Here is a 25,272-nt window from a genome sequence, read left to right on the forward strand (position 1 = left end):
GTAACACCTGCCCTCTGGTGGACCTTTTTACGATGACCTTACAGTACTTAGCTAGTTTCTGAACATTGATTTTGGACTCTGCAATACTGGGCCATCAATGTATGGTTTGCACATGTGGTGCTGTCTCCATACTCCACTGGCCAACACTGTGTACCTACTGTGAATGCACTGATGATGTGATGCATGCATTGATGTAGTGGTTTGTATTAGTGTGGTTTCCAGAGTAGCAAGTTACAGTATTCTCCAGTACTAATGTTTAAGTCATTCAGTAGATCTCGAGTGTACGTTAATTGCCAAGATATATCCAACTCCAGAAGTCCAGTTACCATATCTCATGTCTTGGATGACGTCATTTTTACTACACACTGGTATACATAAAATTATATACCTTCTGTTGAGTTGAAGGGGAGTCTGGATCTATTATTTTTTGGGATTTATTTGTACTTAAATGGTGTTCAATGGAACCTGTGTTGTTAAAGATTTAGACTTACAACAGTGGTGACGGTGGGCTGTTTGGAACTAGAACACATCCCATGCCAGAATAGTGCTTATGAGGCCACTTTGATGTGCGTTACAACCAAAATGGATACGCAGTTTTTTGAGCTCTGGAAGCAGCAGTTTGATGAACACCACAAGCTTGTACAGAAGCGATGGATCAGGAATGTCTGCAATTGCTTCTGGTAGACCTGGCTTTCCAGCCAATTAATGAAGCTCAAGAAGACTGAGAAATATACCAGAAGCATTTAGCACTTCATTTCCAGGAAAGTGACATTAAGTGCCCCAAGGGACAGTGAGATTTTTTATTATTTACAAATCCACTACTCCATATACTGTATAAAAAACTGACACCTCTGTGTAAAACATATGTGCCACTCCTAACCACTATTTACTCACAGTTGCTTTTAAGTGAATACACTCCTGGAAATGGAAAAAAGAACACATTGACACCGGTGTGTCAGACCCACCATACTTGCTCCGGACACTGCGAGAGGGCTGTACAAGCAATGATCACACGCACGGCACAGCGGACACACCAGGAACCGCGGTGTTGGCCGTCGAATGGCGCTAGCTGCGCAGCATTTGTGCACCGCCGCCGTCAGTGTCAGCCAGTTTGCCGTGGCATATGGAGCTCCATCGCAGTCTTTAACACTGGTAGCATGCCGCGACAGCGTGGACGTGAACCGTATGTGCAGTTGACGGACTTTGAGCGAGGGCGTATAGTGGGCATGTGGGAGGCCGGGTGGACGTACCGCCGAATTGCTCAACACGTGGGGCGTGAGGTCTCCACAGTACATCGATGTTGTCGCCAGTGGTCAGCGGAAGGTGCACATGCCCGTCGACCTGGGACCGGACCGCAGCAACGCACGGATGCACGCCAAGACCGTAGGATCCTACGCAGTGCCGTAGGGGACCGCACCGCCACTTCCCAGCAAATTAGGGACACTGTTGCTCCTGGGGTATCGGCGAGGACCATTCACAACCGTCTCCATGAAGCTGGGCTACGGTCCCACACACCGTTAGGCCGTCTTCCGCTCACGCCCCAACATCGTGCAGCCCGCCTCCAGTGGTGTCGCGACAGGCGTGAATGGAGGGACGAATGGAGACGTGTCGTCTTCAGCGATGAGAGTCGCTTCTGCCTTGGTGCCAATGATGGTCGTATGCGTGTTTGGCGCCGTGCAGGTGAGCGCCACAATCAGGACTGCATACGACCGAGGCACACAGGGCCAACACCCGGCATCATGGTGTGGGGAGCGATCTCCTACACTGGCCGTACACCACTGGTGATCGTTGAGGGGACACTGAATAGTGCACGGTACATCCAAACCGTCATCGAACCCATCGTTCTACCATTCCTAGACCGGCAAGGGAACTTGCTGTTCCAACAGGACAATGCACGTCCGAATGTATCCCGTGCCACGCAACGTGCTCTAGAAGGTGTAAGTCAACTACCCTGGCCAGCAAGATCTCTGGATCTGTCCCCCATTGAGCATGTTTGGGACTGGATGAAGCGTCGTCTCACGCGGTCTGCACGTCCAGCACCAACGCTGGTCCAACTGAGGCGCCAGGTGGAAATGGCATGGCAAGCCGTTCCACAGGACTACATCCAGCATATCTACGATCGTCTCCATGGGAGAATAGCAGCCTGCATTGCTGCGAAAGGTGGATATACACTGTACTAGTGCCGACATTGTGCATGCTCTGTTGCCTGTGTCTATGTGCCTGTGGTTCTGTCAGTGTGATCATGTGATGTATCTGACCCCAGGAATGTGTCAATAAAGTTTCCCCTTCCTGGGACAATGAATTCACGGTGTTCTTATTTCAATTTCCAGGAGTGTATTTTGCAACAAAAATGCATTGCTGGCTGCTCATTTAGGATTCCTCCAACACTCTAAGCATCATGAACTGTGGATCTACAGGCCTGAGTAGGAAATGCAAGTTTATGTGTTCTTATGGGAAATCACACACATAAACTTTAATAGGTGACATGGTTATCAGATCAGCACTGAACAGGGAAGTGCATGCTAAAGCATTAACACAGCCAGATCCTTATTCAGCTAAAGTTTTGCATATTGTTATGGCCTTCAAGATTTCGCTTGCAGCTCAGGCTATCTTTTCAACATAATATCATTTATATCAGAAATGTCATCTCGATCAGCAAATGTGGTGTGACCTAGTCTGTCTGGCAGTGAAAATGTTAAAATGCCATGCAGTCCAGGTTGAGTTGGAGTGGCCCCCACTTGACAGGAAGGCATCAAATATATGCCATCACAGTTTTTCAACTCATCCTCACTGAAAATTTCATAGACTTCTCAGTTGTCCTGATTGTTTTTCTGTACATGCTAGATTTAGTTGCCTACATTATAATGATATCTGTCAACAGTATTTTTTCCAGTGTGATATGACAGGTGTTTGTCAGAGCTGACTGAGCCATTAGCAGTCAAGTGTGCCAATGCAAATAAACAACAACATACCAGATTCAAGGGCAGCACAATGCTGCCTTATGCTGTCAGAATTAATCATGGTATTCCTATTTTACCCCAGTGTTGATTATTAATCAGCCCATGTGTCTCCAGTTGTTGCCATTAATCTTAAAATTTTTAGCATCTACGCTGCAGACTGATGTTCATCTTGAAATTGTGGTACTAGGACAGGTTGTTCTGGAAGTAACATACAATCAGGTAACCAGCACCGTTACTATCTTTCTATTGACAGAACCCTCAGTGGAAAATATTTTTGACCTCAATTTGTATATAGCACTTGGATTTTCTACCCAAAACTCAGTCCAAGCAATTCATAATGTAAAACATCTCCCACTCCATCTCAAGGACTGGTACAGCAACTATATAAAGATTATTCTCGAATAAAGCAGTTTTGGTCATGATAATATTGCTTTAATGATTGGTTTTGCCTTAGCATGGCACCTTCAGATTATCGACAAATAGGATAAATGGAAAATAATAGTTAAGATATGGTCCTACCGTGCAAGGCTGTAATATAATATCTAACAAAATTTTTACGAATCCTAGATTGAAAACTCTTATGCTGTGCAATAAGCATACATTCAGAGGAAGTTGACTGGGGCATGTGCCTAGACAATCAACATGAAATGATAAGCAGACCGTAAAAAGAAGGAATACATTACACAGTGGTAAATCAAATAAAGTGTTAAAATGCAAAACAATACCTCCCATACAGTCATGACAGCAGGTGCAGTGGTGCACTCATAGGATCACACTTACAGAACAGCACACATTGTTCTTTACTAAACACAGTGAAATGAAAACCAGCTATCATGTTCAGTTAAGTATGGGAACACATGCACATGGTGCTCATAAATAGCTTTAACATGATAACTTAGATTTGTAATAAAAACTCCAAAATTAAGCTGCAGAAGCACTATGGATAGAGACCAATAAACAATAATGAAATAATAAGTGTAACAGGATACACATTAAAAATTAAAAGTATTTAAAAGAAACAAATCTGTATAATACACCAACAGGCCGTATGCATAGCAGCACACAATAGCAAGCAACGCAACCCCAAAAAGGAGAAAGTGGAGTAAAATATGCAAATATCACTGTAGAAACATTAATTACAATGACAAAAACTCTGTTTGGCACTTCTAATGGAGCATTTGACTACACAGCAGGCTGCACTGCACTCACCTCATCTTTCTGTGTATCAGCCAGGACTGTTCCAGCCTTATGAGCCAATTCAAGGGGGGAGATATCTTGTGACCCCACTAGACATTTTGTTTTGATAGATCAGTTGATAAAATTATGTACATATCCAGCAAGGTCATTACACGGCACAAAGTGAGACATCCAGTGGCACCAGGTCTTGTGGATAGAAAACAGAGGCAGATATATGGACTGCCACAGGTCATGTTGGCCTCACTTGTCTCAAATTGCTGATGTGTACTTCCTACTCTGTAGTAGATTACTTTGCAATGGCCTTGTGATATCTGGCTAATTTCTGGTCATTGATTTGAACTCAGTAATTCCCAGCCACTGGAATTTGACTTGCACATGGATAAGTCTATTTCCCTAATGTGGTACTGTCTCCATTCTCCATTTTACTGCATGTTATTCTCCAGCGAGTATACCAACAGCATGTGCATGATCAAAGACAAGAGTGGTTTGTATTAGAATGTTTTCCCTGCCTCGTGAGCTTCAGTGATCTCTAGCATTAATGTTTTAGTCCTGAGTACTTTAACTGTTAATTGGTATCCACCTCTCAAAGTCTTTGTTTCTGGTTAGTTCAAGAAGAATCAAGATTTACTATTTTCTGTGATTTACCTGTACTGAGTTGGTGATCAGTGAAACCTGTTTCATTGAAGAAGCAGATTTACATGAACTCTTTTCCACAAAAGCAAGGTGGCAAAAATTACTGAGCCTTGGTTCACTGAGGTGGTAACGTTTGAGGAATATCAATTAATATCTAAGCTACAATGTCAGGTGTTCTTACAAGGCACCTGTGCTTTGATGTAACATCTATTGATGATCTGTTGTAGTAAACCTCCATATAGACTCTCATATTTCTGTAGGACTTGTTGATGGGTTAATCAAGTTTTAAGAAGTTCCTATGGAAGTTCTGTTTACTCCCTTTAATTTTACATTGATACTTGACCCTCGCAGGCCAAAATGTTGTGAGGTTCTCTGCAGACTGTCACAATGCCACCTGGCAATCCCTAGTTACTATACCAAGAGGCAGACTGCCTCTTAATGTATTCAGAGGGCTGTGGTGTGGATAATTCAACATCTTCAGCAACCTGTTTTTTCTTTTGTGTGTGTGTGTGTGTGTGTGTGTGTGTGTGTGTGTGTGTGGTGGGGGGGGGGGCATGATTCACCATATCCTGGACTCTCTCTTTTTGTTTGGATACACTCAAATGGCTAAATAATGCCCAGTTGCCCATCCTGACAGTCCCAGTCCAACTTGGTAGCCTCCTTTCACGAGCTGCCAAGGGCACCATACTCAGGGGCAAGAAGGGGAGCTCCCCCCTCCCCCCCCCCCCCACTCCCGTCCACCTCTAACGCAAAGAAAAAATAGAGAATAGTCAGGTGTTTTTCCATCAAGAAAATAATTTAAAAGTTGCTATTATGCAGGTTTTTCACGAGGTCAGACCTGGAACTTTTTTATCGCTACTTACTAGTCACCATTCAACTTCCAAAATATTAAAAATACTCCACATCCCCCTGCCCACAAGTACACAAACTGTCATACAGGTGCCTTTGCAAGATGCTCTATCTGATAAACAGATCCAAAACTAAAAGCATCCCACCCCCTCCCTCACTTTCCTCCCAAAAGGAGTTTCACTGTCAGGAGCAGCCATGGACAGATTGGATTTTTCACATGTGACAATGTCCAGAGTGCTGTCCTCACCACTGTCAGATGAAACAAATCTTCTACTGTCTGACAGATACAGGCAAGAATTTCTGTATATTATTTCCATTTTTCTCCCTAGGAGGAGATGGTGGTGCACAGCTGGGTTAGAGACAAACTTTTGTTTGGTAATATTTCTTGTTGTGGAGCTTTGTTATGAGTCAGACAGCAGTTCCGATTGCTACATGCTTTGCAGATGTAGACAGGGCATAACTTTAACATTGGAGATCCACTTGCATATGCATTTACATGACGGTGTTATGATTAGCATACTAAACATCCAGGTCATAAGCACCCTTAGTACTGTGCAATTAAAATAACTTGCAACTTTTAATAGTCATGCACATGGCGAGTGGAGGAGACACTGTCGCCAGCACAAGCCAAAGCTACCATGCCCACTTTGAAGATGTCATCATTAATGTGCCATCTATGAAGCACTGTTAAGTAATTAGCAAATGACAATACTGAACAGGGCACTTAATCACTGAACATTTTATAAACACTTACAAACACGATGTGACATAATTTCACATGAAGAATTATTGCAGTCCACTTACTCAGACATGAAACTGCTGCTGGAGCTGACAAGAATAGCCTTCTTAGATTTGACCCTCCAGCAATCCTGTACAGATCCATGTTTCTTTGATCAGATTCTTGGTATGGCTCACAACTTGAGACCAATTATGTGGAACAGCATTTGTAACAGCTTCTCTGGTCATCATTTCCACCCCAACAAGATAAAACTTTTTACTGGTTCTTGCCACAGAATTTAAGTTCAAAAGAACTGAAATGAGTGTGGTATGTAGGAAGCTTGATCATGCTATGTCCTTTCACCATGGCCAGTTTGCTGACCTGCCAACTTTTCCTAGGAATGTTGTGTGTAGTGGCTGTTCTGCCCACCACTTTTGAAACATGTAAAACTGGATCACCACTACTGCACTCCAGTTCAAAGTATTAATTCCCCTCCTCCAATCCTTGATAGCTGTGAAACTGGTAGACACATTGTTAGACAGTCTCTTTTAAGCCGAATCTCTTGTTGAGATATATCATACTGCTACAAAAACAATGCTAATACAATAACACTAGTTCACAGCAACAGCTGATGAATTCACTGCTGAACTGTTGGTTACGTGGGAACAGAAATAGGATCATCATTGGTGTTAGCCAGGCAATGTCATCATGCCCCTACAACAGACCAAACTGTTAAAATTCACAAGTTATTCCACCACTGCACCACCTGCAGCAGTACTGCCAGCCAGTCTTCACACTGAGGGCCAGGGGCCAGCACTCGTAGTATTGATGACGTAATAGAACAGTGGGCCAACTACAACAGTGGATGATCAATTGTCACCTTGTTTTGCTGCACATGGTTAGAAGCATTACCTCGGCACAACATGTGGGCTACACCGTTATAAATACTGATCATTTTCAGTAGAGGTATTTGCTGTCTGGTGGCACCTAATATGACAGGATAGCCATGCCAGGCAACAGGGTGAGATGGATTTGCAAACTGCCACCACAAGTCTTAGACTCCACCACCAACAAGCCATCTTCAGGTTCTGAGTTGACTCCCCTGGACTTGGCTCCTTCCAGCTGGTAGGCCATCTTGGAGTCACTTCAACTGCAGCTAGATTTTTGCCTTGGAGGTCAGCCATTTGTGACTGGTGTGGTGCACCCACCCATCCACCTGTACTTAAGCAAACAAACTGGTGCTGTACAACTCTGCTCACAAGGTTAGACACCACAGCTGGGGGCTGTCCACTACAAGAATCACAGTGGGCTTCTGCATCTGCAGGCACACCCTGCCCCAGATCTGAGTGCCATGCCAAGACAGCATGAGCTGCCGCAGGTGTCACAGGTCTTGCTGCACTGCTGACACCAAGCAAACCACCGGCCGGGCATTGCATCAGCAGCTACCAGCCCCATAGATATTGGCACACATCAAGAGGGTTTAACTGCTACAGAACAATGCTGCAAGTGCTGTAGCTTGTTTTATAGTAAAATGTGCTACTGTTAATGCTGTTTTATTGCCCCAGCACCTGTTAGCAACCTTTCGCCTCAACTCTACCCTGCCACAAGAGAGGTCATCCAACCTGGGCCTCTACATTTTGGCATCAGAAGCACCTCTGAGACAGACACTGACAGCTCGACTCAATATCGCATAGCAGTGATAATTACAGTGGGGTATGTGGACAAACTGCCCCCCCCCCCCCTTAGCCGTACAGAGGGTGGGTTCTAAGGTGGAGTGTTGTCATAACCTCAGAGTAGCATTTATGAAGCCAGACAAATCAGATGAGTTTCATTTATTTATTTATTTATTGAGCAGTTGAGTGGAATGTCACAGATTCACAATGAGTCATTGGAAAATTTCAGTGATAGGATAAGAAAAGTCAATGACCATACTTATGAGCTAATGGGGAGCAAATAAGGTTATCCTCCAGGAAGCAGAACAGAGGGTTTTAGATGCTTTCCTGAGAGTTCTGCCATCTGATTTATCTAGGCAGATTCAAGACAGGTAACCCAAAAGACCTTAACACTGCTGTTAGGTTATCTATGGTGTAGTAGAAGATAGATTTAGTTAGGGAGGTGTGTAATAGATGAGATATTCTGTCCACTGAGGTGAGATGTTCCAGTTGTGGGTGTTCAGAGCATGTCCAGAGGCAGTGCCATTATCTAAAATGTGTGGCATGGTTGGGATTGTACGGATAGGGGCAGAATGGACAGGGGCAGAATGTTCTGGTGTTAAAACACAAACAGGTTTCCAAAGTCCACCGGATGGCATTCCCATTAAATATCAGTGCTGCAGAAATATATGCAGAGGTGGAATGTGAGGTAGTAGGCGTCATAAGGGGTAAGCAGCACAAATTTATATTGGAGATAAGGTGCATGTGTCAGTGGCAAGTCTGGACCTCACAGGTATGAAACAATTAAACCCAAAATGCTATAGTTTGTGTGCAGTGGGAGATAGTGACAAGAAGTGACCGTGTTCAGCAATATTAAGTTTTCTTGTTGAGGTGGAACAATTTCAGGAGTGCATGGAAGTGATGCCTCATGTTAAGTGAAGGCTACTCCACAATCCTGGGGTAAAATTTTTGTTCAAACATCATGCCAAAATTGACCTTCAGCAACGTAAAGAGGAACTCAAGGGGAAAATATTCCATCAATGAAATACTGGTGTAAGGTCCTTCTGCCTTAAGGGAGGAACCAGTTAGGGAGGAACCAGTTAAACTGCAGACAAAATCGCTAAGGCTTAATTTGCATAATATAGTGCCACAAGGCACTTGGAAGCTACTTTGGGTGAGTGTGGGACCAGAACGACCTGTTGATATGTTGTGTGTGATAGAACAGCTAGAAGAGAATGATGTGTTGGATGCAAAACAGTGCTTCATAGGAAGAAGTGTTGTACACCTACAGGAGATGGACAGTGAAAGAGTGGTACCAATCAGTAAAGATAATTTTGGCACTGATGATGAGAAGCTAACCAAAGATTTGTTGGTAGCAAGTTTATCCATTTTGGACAAAGATGCTTGTGCAGAGGTAGAGCATCTGAAGGGAACAGAGAAAGTGGAAATGGAAGAATCATTACTGGAATTTGAGGAATTATTTAATCCTCAGGATCCACTCTCAGCAACGCCCATAACACAACATACAATTCCAAAGGGGTTTAAAGCACCTGTATATCACAAACTGTACAGTACCTCTCAGCATTTACTGTCAGATTTGAAGGACTCCATTAACCAACAACTGAGCAATGGCATAATAGAGGAGAGCACTAACCTTTGGCGAGTAGCCTCATCATTGTATCCAAAAAAAAGTTGGCAGATGGAACAAAGATGTACAGATTTTGTTGTGTCTATCAGCACCTGAATAGTAAAAAAATAACACATGAATTGGTTATCGCTGTTAGCATTCAACCGCGATTCTTAAACATATATTTTAACAACGCGTTTCAAGAGACAATGCTCCCATCATCAGGTTGTAAAATCTATGTCATGAAATTAAATGGACTAATTTCATGACATAGATTTTACAACCTGATGATGGGAGCATTGTCTCTTGAAATGCGTTGTTAAAATATATGTTTAAGAATCGCGGTTGAATGCTAACAGTGATAACCAATGTAACGACAACTGCTACCTCGACTCCATAATGGATTATATTAACACATGAATACCTGATACCCAACATTTCGGAAAACCTCAACAACTTGGGGCAGTGCTAGTACTTCTCTAGGACAGACTTAAGGAGTGGGTATGACCAACTGGAGATAGCTCTAGTAGCCGGACCAAAAACTGTGTTGTTTAGTCCGCTGGACCTACTACCAGTACCAGTGAATGCCATTTGGTTTAAAAAACATATCAGCCACATTTCACTGGTTGCTGGACAGAGTACTAAGGGGTTTGAAACCTCTGCATTGTATTGTGTACCTTAACAATATAACTGTGTTTTCAAGGAATATGAAGGAACGTACACAACCAATGAGGGAAGTGTTTAAGAGATTTGTGCAGTTCGTCTAACACTGAGTATTGAAAAGTATAATTTTGCTCTGGAAGGAGCAAGTTATTTAGGAAATGTGATTAGCTGGAAAGATGTGAAAACAGACCCATAATCAGTGCATGCAGTGTGGGATTTTCCAGCTCCTCAGACAAATAAGGAATTACAATCATTCTTGGTATTGGACAACTACTGCAGAAAATTCGTGAAAGGGCTTGCAGGCATTACATGGTTGCTTACACAGTTACAAAAAACGGGTTTAAAATTTTAGTGAGCAACAGAGTGTCAAGCAACATCTGTGAAGGTGAAAGAGACATTAACACTGAATCCAGTGTTGATCCTTCCGGATGATGAGGAGTTTGCACTGTCGTCCAACACTTCCACCCACACACTGGGTTGTGTTTTGAGTCAGTTGATACATGGTGAGGAATATTCTGTTGCTTATGCCTCAAGACAGATGAACAAGGCTGTGAGAAATTACTCCATAATGGAAAAGGAGAGGTACAAAATTCAAGATGGGTTTCATGCAGGATTGAACTGGATTTTGGGGTTGAAAAACCCTCCGAGCAGATTCATGATGTGAGTGTTGAGAATAAGTGAGTTTGCCTTTTTGGCAGTCCACAGAACAAGCCAGAAGTGTGGAAATGTGGATGGACTGAGCAGGAAGGTTACAGTAGTATGGGCACTGGGTTATAGTCTTGCAAAGTGGCAGGCAGTGCAGTCTGTTGATGCGGACTGCAAGCTGTTTATGATGCAGCTGCAATTCATTGAGCACAACAGGCTGTCATGTAGGTCAACAAGACTGAGACCACTCATAGCAGCACCTACTGAGCTACGAAAAGAAGTATTGAAGAAGGTCCTCATCACATGATATCTGGGCATGGAGGTCGTAGGACAATGGACTGAAGAATGACAGAGTATTACTGGTGATGGACACAGAAAAGAAATGCAGATAAGTACATACAAAACTGTGTGCCATGTACACAGTGAGCACATCTGAGTCATCAGCAAGTACCAATACAAAGGTTAGTTGAGGTAACCAAATCTTTTGAAATGACAGGAACGGATATCTTAGGGCAGATGCCCACTGGGAAAATATTACATTATGCCTATTACTGGTCATTCCTCACTAAACATGGCAATGACTGCCATTTCAAATCAACAAGGAACTACAGTGATACAGCCACCATAATGATCGGGATGTTAATTTACCATTTGTTGCAGCAGCATATAATTCTAAGGTGCATACCGGTGCTGAACTTTCACCAAATGAGGTGATGTATGGGAGCAAGATGCAGCACCCGTTTGACATAGTCACACCAAAAATCAGTAAGAACAGAGTGTCAAATCAGAATTTGGCAAACATACTAATGAAATTGTGGAAATGTATACAGGTGGCAAACACCTGAGTCGTGCAGCATCAAGAAGAGGTATGGAAACATGTGGGGACAATTTCCAGAGTATAGAGTAGGACAATGGGTGTTTTTATCAAGTCTGAATATCACAAGGCGTGGAGACCAAGACATATTTTACATGGTACCAGAGGCAGTACCAAGTAATTGTTATGATATCACACATAAATGTCAAGCTACAATTGCCAACTAAAGGGGCTGTAGTTCACATGGGACCCCTACAATCATTTCAAAGTGCTCCAGATTTATTGCTGCAAGTTTCAGCATTGGCCATTCAGAAAAGAGTGAGGAAATATAGGGAGAATGAGGAACAAAAAGATCTTGAAACATTTATACACTGATCAGTCAGGACATTATGACCACTGATTTACTATCAATATTAACCCATCTAGGCGACAGCAACATCACCTGGAAAGGAATGACTGCTAGTCAGACATGTGCATGGTGCATGTAGTATCAGTGAGCCTTCTGTCAGTGTGTAGAGTGGGGAAGGTTGTGATCTATCCAAGTTTGACCAAGGGTAGAATGTGATGGCCGGGAGGCTCTGCACAAGCATTTTGGAAACTGCACAACTTGTCGGGTGTTCAAAGAGTGCTGTGGGGAGTGTCTTCAACATGTGGCAAAACCAATGTAAAACCACATCCAGACGTCATGGGGTTGGGTTGCCAGCCCTCATTACGGTTGTAGGATGTCATAGGCTGGGCAGACTAGTAAAACAGGACAGGTGGCAAACTGTGGCAGAAATAACACCAGACTTTAATGTTGGGCAGAGTACAAGTGTGGGTGAACACACAATGCACCAAACACTTGTAGCAACAGGCCTCTGCAGCCAATACCCATGCAAGTGCCAACATTAATACCACAAAATCGGAAACTATGACTGAAATGGGCACATAACCATTGACAATGGAAGTTGGCACAGTGGCAGAGCATTGCACTGTCTGATGAACCCTGATACCTTCTTCATCATGCTGATGGGAGGGCACAAATCTGTTGTCTTCCAAGGGAACAGCTCCGTAACACCTGTACTGTAAGATGGAGACATGATGGTGGTGGCTCAACTATACTCTGAGGAACATTCACATGGACATCCATGGGTCCAGTGGAGCTCATACAAGGCACCATGATGGCCAAGGAGTATTGTACATTGGTTGCAGATCACATACACCCCTTTTATGACAATCATGTTTCCCAACGATAGTGGCATTTTTCAACAAGACAATGCACCATATCATAAGACCAGAAGTGTGATGGAGTGATTTGAGAAACACAATGGCAACATCAAATTGATGTGCTGGCCCTCCAACTTGCCAGATCTGAGCCCAATCGAACACATCTGGGATGTGATTGAACATGACATCATAGCTCATCACTCCTCTCCTCAGAACTTCTGGCAGTTAGGTGACTTGAGTGTGCTGATGTAGTGGCAACTCCCTCCAGCAACCTATCAAAGCCTCACTGCTTCCATGCTATCATGTGTCGTCACTGTTCTCCATGCCATAGGTGGACATACTGGCTATTAAATAGGTAGTCATAATGTTCTGATTGATCAGTGTAAACACGATATCGTATGGGCTGAGCTCCCAGAAGTAGCAAGTAAGGATGTGTATTACTAGGAAATTTTGTTTAGCACAAATAGTGTGGAGATTATTTTGGGAGGTTGTAACATAAATTACGGTGTTATTGTGTCAAAGGTAGGGAGGACAGCATGTAATTGCTGCACAGTGTAATTTCAAAAATAGAAACTAAAGGAGGAATACACTTTATTGCTGTAATTATTGTTGTTTGATGTCATGGTCTTTGTGTTGTATGTTCACACGAGGAACTGTGTGAGGAGACATAGTGTCCTTTGAAAGAGGGAGGGGAAATAATTACAGCTTCCTTTTCCCAGATTGCTGCATGTCAGAGGATGGGGGTCCTAAGTGACCTAATCCTGGTGGTGCTACATCTCTTCAGTGAGGGTGAGTTAGCAGCACTGCAGGACCAGCACAGGGAAGTTCGGTGCTGGTCACTAGGCACGAGGATGCTATAGGCCTACTCACTAGTCACTGATGGACTCTAAGGGTGATGTATAACATGGTAAATGCAGAATGAGGTGCAGAGGTTTGAGGAAACCTTTTCAAAACTGTGACAGGAAGCAGAGAGGTAAGGGATCTTCGGAGAAATACGGAGGCAATACCATGGATTGTCCACGTCCTACGAGTGGTTATGGGGGCAAAATTGCAGCAAGCAGTGGAAGTAGTACCATGGACTTTGCAGAAACATAGTAGAGGATGGTTGAATGTCAGTAGGAACAATAAAAACCATATTTGGAACTACAGACGACAATGATATCAGAGGAATGGAATGGCACAATAGGAAGAATAAGGGAAGTGGTAGATGATGATAAAGCAGTACTAGAATGGCACACTATAAAACTGTCGAACATGGAATGAGATGTGCTACATAACACCTGCACATTGTGAGGATTGACCATGAAGCTAATGGAGTATGCAAGGACAACAGTTGACTCAGTAAACTGGGACATACGGGTTATACAGACCCAGTTGGTTTCCTTGGATATGAGGGTAATGGTTGTAAGGCTTTTATAAGTGCTAGCCAATAGCATATGGGATGCTAGGGTGGAAATGGCAGAATTGTGGGAAGCCATACACCATTTCAGAAATGAAAGTTGAAGCCAGCACTACCATCACCAGAGCAGTACCTGGTGGGCTTACAAAATGGTCAGAGGGAGTTACCTATGGATTTAGGCATCGTCTATGAGCCAAGTAAACACAATCTACTTCTGTATTAGCACATAGCTACAGTACAAGACTTGATGGACCAAGAATGACCCTATGTGCTGGTATAGTTCCTGTGGTGGCAGGGGACCACACCAAGTGTAATTGTTTTACCATCCACCCTTACCCAATGATGTCGGGGTTCTTGGAAAGTACATGCAAATGTACACCAGCCTCAGGGAAGTATGCTAATCTCAGAAGATGGGTGAAGACACATGGTAATGTCAATGGAGGAATTCCATAACTGTCAGAGGGAATGAGTGGACATATGACTGAACCAACTGATCCAGTCTGGCAAGAACACATGCTACATTCAGTTGTTCTTAGGCAAGATGGACAGCCAGTGGTGCACACATGACGTCCTGGAGACACAACCCTATTTCCTAGTGATGGGGCTACATTGAATCTACTCCATGTACAATGCTGTAGTAGTGGAAGCAAATTGCTGCAAGCAAGGGAGACTTAGAGAGATTATGCTGTTAGATCTGCATGGCAGCAGACTGCTGATCGACAGGACATCTTGTGACACAGTTGGTCCGACCTTCCCATCTACCAACCACTATTACAGGGATCACCAGGATGAACATAACACAGCCACCATTGTACTGGCTGGATGAACTGTTTGAGGTCCTCCCAGTGCAAAACCTGATCTATCTCAATAATACTCTGGGACCCGACCTCTTCCTCTCCCTGAACCTGCTCATCGCAACGAAGGAGAGGTCTATTTCTGCAGGATAGATACTGTGGTAACCAACGTCATATGGTCGTGACAACGAGCATAACAATATCCAGCACCTTGATATCTCTGACCGTTTTGTGCAGCCTTCATCCACCTTAGGGGCAGAGGACCACCCACCCATGTGACATGTGACACATGCCCCCCCCCCCATATCTGTCAAGCAAAGGATATGATTAACTGATGACCAATGTGTTACAAGAATTTCTAAGGGAGAAAGATTTTTCCAGTGTTATATTTGTCTGTTCTACATTTATTGTGATTAATGCTAGGAATATGTGCATTTTTGAAATAAGGTTATTCAATGAATAACACTGCAGTCTTCCCCCCCCCCCTCCCCCCTTCACCAAGTATACTGATTGGATTAATGACAAAATATTCTAAATGATATTTTTTGTGTAATGATTAATAAGGGTTGTAAACAGTTTACAGCAGCACTGAGACGTTGCCAGTGGTGTGAGGATTAGTATGAGTTAGTGTAACATTTGTACTGTGTTTGTAGGGGATCTATTAAACAAATGTACTGCTAAGGCTATCCAACAGAAGGAGATAGTTTGGCAACATTACCCTGTTGGTTAATGAGAAGTCAAGGAAATTTCAGGTCATTTGTACATGAACGCCAGTGAGTTTAAGTTGTGGGCTTAATACACTGTTGGCAAATCTTGTAATTTGAACTAACTAGACTTAAGAAAACATATGGTACACCATTGTAAAACTGTACTGCAGATTTACCGACAGCTGATATGCTGGGACTGGACCTAGTGGATGAAGGTAGTACCTGTAGCATTGCCATGACTTTACAGTGATACTATATGAAATAGCAGCATTGTCACGGCTGCCACAAGAAGGCCGCAGACACCAGTGGATATTGAGTGGACCAAAACACCATTGCATCAGATGCAGTAATATTATCAGCTGGTTTTCACATCCAGGGCCGTGGACCAGGGCTCACAGTACTGATGATACAGTAGAATGGCAGGTCGACTGCAGCAGAGGTGGACCAGTTACCACACCTTCTGGCCACCACCTTGTTTTGGTGTATGTGATTAGAAGTAGTGCCTCGACACAACAAGTGGGCACCAAACCTGTACAAATACCCATCATTTTCAGTAGAAGTATTCACAGTCTGGCAACAACTACTACGATGGGAGGTCCACACCGGATGATACGCTGATATGATTTTGCAAGCTGCCACCACAAGTCTTGGGCTTCAACATCAAGCAGCCATGTTCTGGCCCTAACTTCACTCCCACAGACTCAGCATCTTCCAGCCATCTTGAGCTCCGTTCAGCCACAGCTCGACTTCTGCCTTGGAGGGCAGCCATTTGTGACTGGGGTAGTGCAGACACCCATCCGCCTACACTTGTGCAGGAAAACTGGCACTCCACTCACAAGGGCTGGCACGACTGCTGAGATCTGTCTTCTGCAACAAGAATCACAGCAGGCTTCTGCATCTGCAGGTGTGGCAGAGTAATGTCAAGAAGGTGCATGAACTGCCCCAAGCATCCCACATCAGCAGTTGTGCTCCACTGCCGACATCAAGCTGAGCACTGGCTGGCCACTGCATCAGCAACTGCTGAACCCACAGCTGTTAGCATATGCCATGGAGGTGTAACTACTATGGAATGACACTATGAATTCTGTAGCTTGTTTCCTGATAAAATGTCCAACTATTAATTCTGTCTTCTTGAGCCAGCACCATTCAGCATCCTGATGTCAACTCACTGCCTCAACTCAACTCTGCCACTGTAGAGGCCATACACTCCAGGCCCTCATACAATAATTAAAACTGCATACTAAGAGGTTAAGTCCCTAACTGAAGTCTGAGCCACTTGCCTATTCTCGCCACATTTACTAATGCAATCAGCTATAAATTTACATGTGCACACATAAGCACTCAACAAATAGGTCTCACTCTACAGTCATTGTGTGAAATACAATTAAAAGTCAGCACACTCACTCATTAAAGTAGATAAACAGGTACCATGGCTGGTTAATCACTGCTGGGGGGAGGGGGAGGGGGAGGGGGGAGGGGGTGGGGGGGAGAAAAGAATGAGCTACTCATCCTGTACAAATATTAAAATTATCTGACGAACAACTCTGGTAGAAGGTTATACACAGAAAAAAAAAAAAAAAATCTGAAACTCATACCAAATCATCTCACCATCATAAAAATTGGGTGTGGACATGCTGGATAATTGGTTACTGCCCTCTTCTCACGATGCGAAATACATTCTGTTAAAATGTGATCTACAAGATGTGTCCAGAAAGTAATGCAATTATATCTGTAAAAATAATGTATTCAAAATATTGCTACAAACGTTTTAAAATTCTTTTGAGTAATCCCCTTTGGCATCTATACATTTTGTTTCACAACTCTGCCATACACAATATGCATTTTGCCATGTTCTCACTTTTTGAAATGGTTGAAGTCATTTATGCAGGGCTGTGATAAAATGGATGATCAACCCTACATTGGATGGCTATCAACCAGCAAATGTGATGAAAATGTGACACGTGGTCATGATCGTTTGACTGCCGATCATCAAATGAGCATGTAGATAATAGCAGCGATAATCAATCTTCCAAAAATCACAGTGCACGACATTATTAGTGATAATCTGAATGTGAAGATAATGTGTGCCCTGCTGTGCTCTGACAACTACAACAACAATCCAGTGGTGACTGCAAATGGACTTTTGAAACTTACGAAAATTCAACATATTATTATTATTATTTTTACCGTTTCATACCGGCAACTAAACACATGTGTTTGAGTACAATCCTGAGAAGAATCATTAAAGTTCTGAATGGCATGCCCTAGGGACCCTCACCTCAAGAAGGCAATAATCAGCAAGCTGAAATGAAAACCATACTAATTTTCCATATTGATACCAAGAAACGGCAAAAGTGAAAACCATGCTGATTATTCCAACTGATACCAAAGATGATAAATAGGCATAGCTAGAGGACAAATGTAAGGATTTGGCAGCATATATCACCAGAAAATAGATATTGCTTACAGAAAAATTGAAGAGGCCTTTGGAGAAAAGAGAAGCAGCTGATGAACATCAAGAGTTCATTTAGAAAACTAATGCTAAGCAAAGAAGGGAAAGCTGAAAGGTGGAAGGAGTATATAGAGGTTTATACAGTGGAGATGAACTTGTAGGCAATATTATAAAAAATGGAAGAGGATGTAAATGAATATGAGATGGGAGGCATGATACTGTGAGAAGTACTTGACAGAACACTGATAGACCTAAGTTGGAATGAGGTCCCAGGAACAGACGACATTATGTCAGACCAACTGATAGCAAATGTCAGACCAATTGATAGCCTTGGGAGAGCCAGCCATGACAAAACTCTTCCATCTGGCAGGCAAGATATACGAGACACATGAAATACCCTCAGACTTTGAGAAGAGTGTAGTAATTCCAATTGCAAACAAAGCCGGTGCTGACAGGTGTGAATATTAACCAACTTTTGGTTTATAAGTCATGATTGCAAAATACTAACATGAATTCTTTACAGAAGAATGGAAAAACTGGAAGAAGCCAACCTCAGGGAAAATCAGTTTCGATTCTAGAGAAATGTGGGCACATGTGACACAATACTGACCCTACAGCTTATCTTAGAAGATATGTTAAGTAAACGGAAACATATGTTAATAGTGTCTGCAGACTTATAGGAAGCTTTTGACAGTACTGGCTGGAATACTCTCTTTGAAATTCTGAAGGTAGCAGGGAAAAAATACAGGGCATTAAAGGATACTGACAACTTGTACAGAAACCAGATGGCACATATAACAGTCAAAGGGTGTGAAAAGGAAGCAATGATTGAGAAGGGAGTGAAACACAGTTGTAGCCTATCCCCAATGTTATTCAATTTGTACACTAAGCAAACAATAAAGGAAATCACAGAAGAACCTGGAGAAGAAATTAAAGTTCAGGGAGAAGAAATAAAAACTTCTGGTTTGCTGATGATGATGTAATTCTGTTAGAGACAGTAAAGGACTTGGAAGAGCAGTTGAATGGAATGGATGGTGTCTTGAAAGGAGGATATAAGATGAATACCAACAAAAGCAAAACAAGAATAATGGAATGTCATCAAATTAAATCAAGTGAGGCTGAGGGAATTAGATTACGAAATGAGCCACTTAAAGTAGTGGATGAGTTTTGCTATTTGGGCAGTAAAAAAAAAAAAAAAAAGATGATGGTGAAACATGGATGATTAACGGTTTAGACAAGAAGAGAAATGTGGTACTACAGAAGAATGCTGGAGATTAGATGGGTAGATCACATAACTCATGAGGAGGTACTGAACAGAATTCAGAAGAAAATAAATCTGCAGCACAACCTGTCTAGAAGAAGGGATCAGTTGATAAGACACATTCAGGATCACCAATTTAATACTGGAGGGAAGTGTGGGGGGGGGGGGGGGGGTAAAAATCATAGAGGGAGACCAAAAGATAAATACAGAAAGCAGATTCAGGAGGATGCTGGTTGTGATAGTTATTCAAAGATGAAGATACTGGCACAGGATAGAGTAGCATGGGAAGCTGCATCAAACCAGTCTTTGGACTGAAGGCCACAACAAAAACAACCAAGGATGAAGTTTACAAAGAATTCATACCCTAATGGTAAAATGTCAACACTGGCTATTATATGGACATGTTTGAGAGATTAACAAAAGGGTTCCATGAATTCAAAAGCAGATTGCTGATACCTTTACCATAGAGTCCCAAATTGATGAAGTAATCCAAACCTTGTGGAGCGCAGAGCCATCCTTGATGGGACCCGAAAGTGCTACTGTCTTTGACAAAGGGAAAAAGATAACTTTAATTTCATGCTCAGTTGTGTCTAACTTATTATTGACAACAAACTTCCCAAGCATTACAGGAAGCCACAGACTCAAAATTCTCTACTTCATTTTCTTCATTCCTGAAGTCCACCTTAGAAGACCTAATCTCCTTTCTTATCTGTTTCATAGAATACCAATTTGCTACAAAAACTCTTTATAATTTTAAAAACATATCTGTCAGACTGCCCTCATCAGCAATGTGAAGTGCCATACGAACCAAATTTCTAAGAACACCCATCATCTGGAAAGGATAGTGGCAGCTATTTGGATGTGAATACAAGTCCATATGAGTTGATTTAGGATAAACTGCATGTCCCAAGCTGCCATTATCTTTGCAGCTGCCCTCCATTTCAATTTCCATTTTAAATTGAATATTTCCATGGATGTAATTTAGATGGTTTACAAATTCATATAATTCATCCACACTATTGTGCCACATTAGAAAGGTACAAGTTGGCATCCATTAAAGCTCGAATTTCCTGATTTTTCCCATAATTTTCATTTTGCAAGATGTATATGGGAGGAAGTAATATGTTATATGACTTTCTGGGAATGTGTACTTTACAAACTTTTACACCATACCTCTCCATGACCCACAATGCCCCTTTTGTAGAATCTGCAAGGAGTTTAATGAATATTATGAGACAGAAACTTGCAGTTTTGTCTTAATCTGAGAGGTATCAACAAGTAGCATAGAAAAAAGTATTTACAGGCAATAAAAAAATACAAAAAGTGAAATAAAATAAAACTGATACATAAGGTTGTGTCTTTTCAACCAACTCAGCTATCACTCAGCGGCACAAAAGAGTGTGAGGTATTCAGCCATACAAGTCTTTCACCATCCGCACCCCGATGTAAGGAATATGTAATATACATATGTAGGAAAAGGGGGGAGAGGGAGAAAGGGAGAAGGGGAGGGGATTGGGAGGTGGAGGGGGGTAGGGTGGGGGGTGAGAGGGAGAGAGAAAGAGAAAGAGAAAGAGAGAGAGAGAGAGAGAGAGAGAGAGAGAGATTAAACATAGATAATTGTAAATCATTGTATGATGTTAAATCATGTAATAGTTAAGAAACTCACTGCGGTCTCACATCATAGTGAGAGATTTCAGTTATGATTCATGGAACATGCAAATAAGTGAGTGGGTGATGGACATTATTCTCTTGTTGATAATGATCTGACAACTCACCACTGACTCAATATTTACTAAAATGTTGAGTGAGGAAGGATTAGGTATGCACAAATGGTGGCCAGTACATATATGTAGTTGTCCGAGGATATTATGGGTCCATAACACAATTTTAGTTGTCCTCAAGATGAAAGTAAACATCCATTACATTATACCTGCTCTGCAAAGCTTTTTGTATTGTCACTCCCTGCAAAGTCATGTTGGACCACTTGCATCATCCCTTAAAATAACTAATAAAAGTGCCTGAGTTCTATGATTCACATACAGCACCAGATGACCATGCATTCAAGGACTTGGCCACACAGTGAGCCATCATTACAGTTTGCTACTTGGGTAATTATGATCCATTCCACATCTGATGAGAGGAATTAAAATAGCTTCTTTTAATGAATCAGGAAATTCTCTCTCTCTCTCTCTCTCTCTCTCTCTTTCTCTCTCTCTCTCTCTCTCTTTCTCTCTCTCTCTCTCTCTCTCTCTCTCTCTCTCTCTCTCTCTCTCTCTCTCCCTCTCTCTCTCTCATGTTAGGTTATGAAACTAAAGATGGTTTTCAGTGTTTGCAGTTAGCTGCCAAAACAAGCAATAATGGATTATTTTAGTATGTGGAAAAGAGCCTTGTACCACGGGTGATAAAATGCGAACTTCCAATATAGAGAACTGGTAATTCTTAACTTTACTGCTGGTGGAACTGAAACCCTGACCACTCCTCATGTGTGTGTATGTATGTGTGTGTGTGTGTGTGTGTGTGTGTGTGTGTGGTTCTCTTTTTTCCTTTTCCTATCTATGTACAGGAGAGATATATAGTTAAGTATAAAATAATGTATGTACATTAAACAATCTTTAAGAAATCATGTAAATGATCAGCATATTGCCATATTCCCCATTGATAAATCTTCAATGACTGTAAAACTGACTTATTCCATATGATTCATGGAACATGCACATAAATAAACAATTAGCTGGTTAAATGTCTCTTAGGCTGTTTATTATATCATTAATGGATCAAATATTGCCTCTCCCTGAAATCCTATTGCTGGCCTCCAATACAAATGTTAATTTAGTTCAGTAATTAATTTGACTCAGGAACTATTGCCAAAATCTCTCCTTGTTCTCCTTAATAACCTGACAGGATGAAGTCCTCACCACCTGTGTGCTTCTCAGTAGTTAGTCTGCACTTCAAACTTCATAAAACAGGATGCCAGTGATTAATTCATCCCTTGTTGCTATTTCAATCTCAAGATATAGAAAATTGGATGTATAAAATCCATTTACCCTTACTGAACATCCATTTGATGATAATGAAATATCTACAGCAGAGCACAATGTGATAGTAGTGCTTGTTCTGCCGCAAACTCAAGACACGTAAGTTTTATGCCAGTAAAAAGCAATCTATTACTCAACCCCTGTGGCCAGTGCTAGTTGATCCCTAGTGCATGACATGCATAAAAAATCTACAAAGGAGATGAAGTCGTAGAAGCTGTATGATAAGTTCATTAAGAAACTCTGCGTGTGTAGCACTTTCTGAAGAAGCTTAGAGAGTATGTAGTAAACAATCTCCATATCTGCATGGGACAGTAACTGTTTGAATGTCAACAGCAAGAGGTGGCAGAGCAGAGTGATACCTGGGGGAGGGAGAGGGGGGAGGGGGGGGGGGAGAGGGACAGGGCAAACTGGGGTGTCTTCCCTGGACGGCAATTTCAGGGGATGCCAAATTCATATTCTTGAAGAAAAAAAACTTGTTTGACAAAGCACCTAGCATCCAGTGCATGTTGGTCTATCGATTGTTCACATGATTTTGAAATGCATCTCTGTTGGTTTTTGAATATTTTGACCACATTCTAAGTGGATTTCTGAACTAATCACAAATTCATTCTTGAATGCATGGATAGTATACATGACCTCTCTGCCAGGGAAATCCCCATCACACCTAGGAATAAAAAACTTGCCTGCAGACAAAGGGGGATGGGACTATACAAGCTGAGCAGAATAAAACTAAACAGGTGAATGCCAATTGCTGTTTGTTTATGAGGTTGATTGGGTGTGCCAATGATAAGCGTTGTTATAATTATTAGTAGAATCTATAGATTCAGACAACCAGAGTGGAAATAAACAACTAACAGGAATAACGGGTAAGAAACATTACATATTATCTTCTCAGTGTATCCAAGGAAATGAAATTTTGACAGAAAATTTTTGCCAGAACACTATACCATGAAGGGCCAGTTGTACAGTCCCCAGTTAGCAGCTGCGTAAGTTGTATTCTCAGAATAGTGTGGAAAATGCATTGTATGAACACCTAATAAGGCCTAACCGAAGAATAAATGCAGAATAACTGAACCGGTGATTCTGGCAGGGTTAGTGAAGTTAGCCAGAGAATAGGTTTTTGACAATGGCAGGAATAGTTACAGAATTAGTAATGACAAGATTGCTTGCTAGATCGAGGAAGAAGAAGAAACAAGAACCTCACACACATTACATGGAAGAATATGACAATTCCAAAGTTATACAAAAATTTTGTACTACTACTACTACTACTACTACAACTACTACTACTTTTCAATCTCATGCTTGAGAAACTGGAGCATATGATTGAAATGTGAAACTATTTCCGAACATAAAACTTTTTGCTTGTAGTAGGCTAAATAGGCATTTGATATTGGTATTTCAATCATTATATTCTGTCACATTATTTATGTAAATAAGGTAGATAAAAATGACCATTTGTGACAGAACAGTCTCACTTATTTGGCATGTGTTACAACTACTGCAATATTAGCAAGGCCTATTTTGTTTTATGTAGCAAACAGTGACAAAGTAAACGTCATCAAATTCAGAAACCACACCAGTCTTGGGTACTATTCATATTAACAGTTTTTCTAGTATTAAACAATGACATTTTGATTTTTCATGTAGCAAAACATTTGATGAACTTTGATGAGGTAATAGATTCTTTCACTGAAAGGAAAGCGCACCATGTAAAGCTGTAGCAAGATAAGAGAGAAAAAAATGCTGGGACCTAAGGATTGAAGAAATTTGTACTGTCTTGCTTGTCTCACCTTTATTGCTTTTATGTTTCCTATATCTAATTTTATGTCACACAAAAGAGAAAGTTATTAGCTAATAGGCAGTAAAGGATGAAAATTTTCTGAGGTGCTCCCAGTCACAAATAATCCACCCAGTATTATTTGTAAGTTTCTTTTAAGAAGGGTATGATGTCAAACTGGCCAACTGGGAGCAGGAGAGGTACCACAGGACATTTTAATTTTCACTGTCCTGAATATGAGTTTGATGGCTTCCATTACAAAGTATACACACTTGAATTCCACAGAGTGAAATACAGTGATGTGCGATAGAAGAATGCTGTGTGAAGAGGCGTGGCACTGCACTCTGGCACACTTAAAACCAAATAACATGTATTAGATATCAAACTCTTCAGAAAGTTGTGCACTACAAAATGAGCATATTTTTGAAAAATCAATTTTTTAATTTTTGACGACTATCATCCTACCTCAAATGCCTGAGGGATGGAGGGGGGAAGGCATCACTATCAAGTTTTTGCCCCAGATCAGAACTATCGTAGATCCGGGCCTGAGTGCCTATGCACTCTAGTCCTCCTTCCTGTAAAAATGAGTCCTTACTGCAGGTGTGTATTATGTACTAAAAATCTCAGTTCCTACTTACATATGTGAACCCACTATGTTCCTCTGCAAAATGGAGCCACCTTGCCAGTAAAATCTTTCCAGTGCTGTGATGGTCAGGCTGCTGCTCATGGGAGTAGCTTGTTGTCATTGGCAGATAACAGTAATACAAAATAAGTGCTTGGCTCTTCTCTATAGTTCCCACTATGCAGCCAATGCAGCATCTTTTTATAGCTTCAAAGTGTCTTTTTGTTGCCAGAGCTTAATCTGGTGTTTTCCTTGCAG

The 25,272-nt window shown here is 41.8% G+C and overlaps 1 protein-coding gene across 3 annotated transcripts in view; it reads right to left on the reverse strand.

The window, feature by feature from the left end:
* Positions 1–25,272, reverse strand: part of LOC126183739 (inactive hydroxysteroid dehydrogenase-like protein 1) — a 99,653-nt gene that overhangs the window by 47,249 nt on the left and 27,132 nt on the right. The window contains exon 1 of one of the 3 annotated variants that reach the window (XM_049925947.1): positions 6,444–6,537. The exons of the other annotated variants lie outside the window; for them this stretch is intronic. Coding sequence (XP_049781904.1) covers positions 6,444–6,522 — 79 coding nt within the window. The 5' untranslated portion in view covers positions 6,523–6,537. Of the gene's footprint in view, positions 1–6,443; positions 6,538–25,272 lie in introns of those variants that run through there. 3 annotated transcript variants of the gene reach the window in all.

This window comes from Schistocerca cancellata, chromosome 4, assembly GCF_023864275.1.
Source record: "Schistocerca cancellata isolate TAMUIC-IGC-003103 chromosome 4, iqSchCanc2.1, whole genome shotgun sequence".
NCBI classification, from domain to species: Eukaryota; Metazoa; Arthropoda; class Insecta; order Orthoptera; family Acrididae; genus Schistocerca; species Schistocerca cancellata.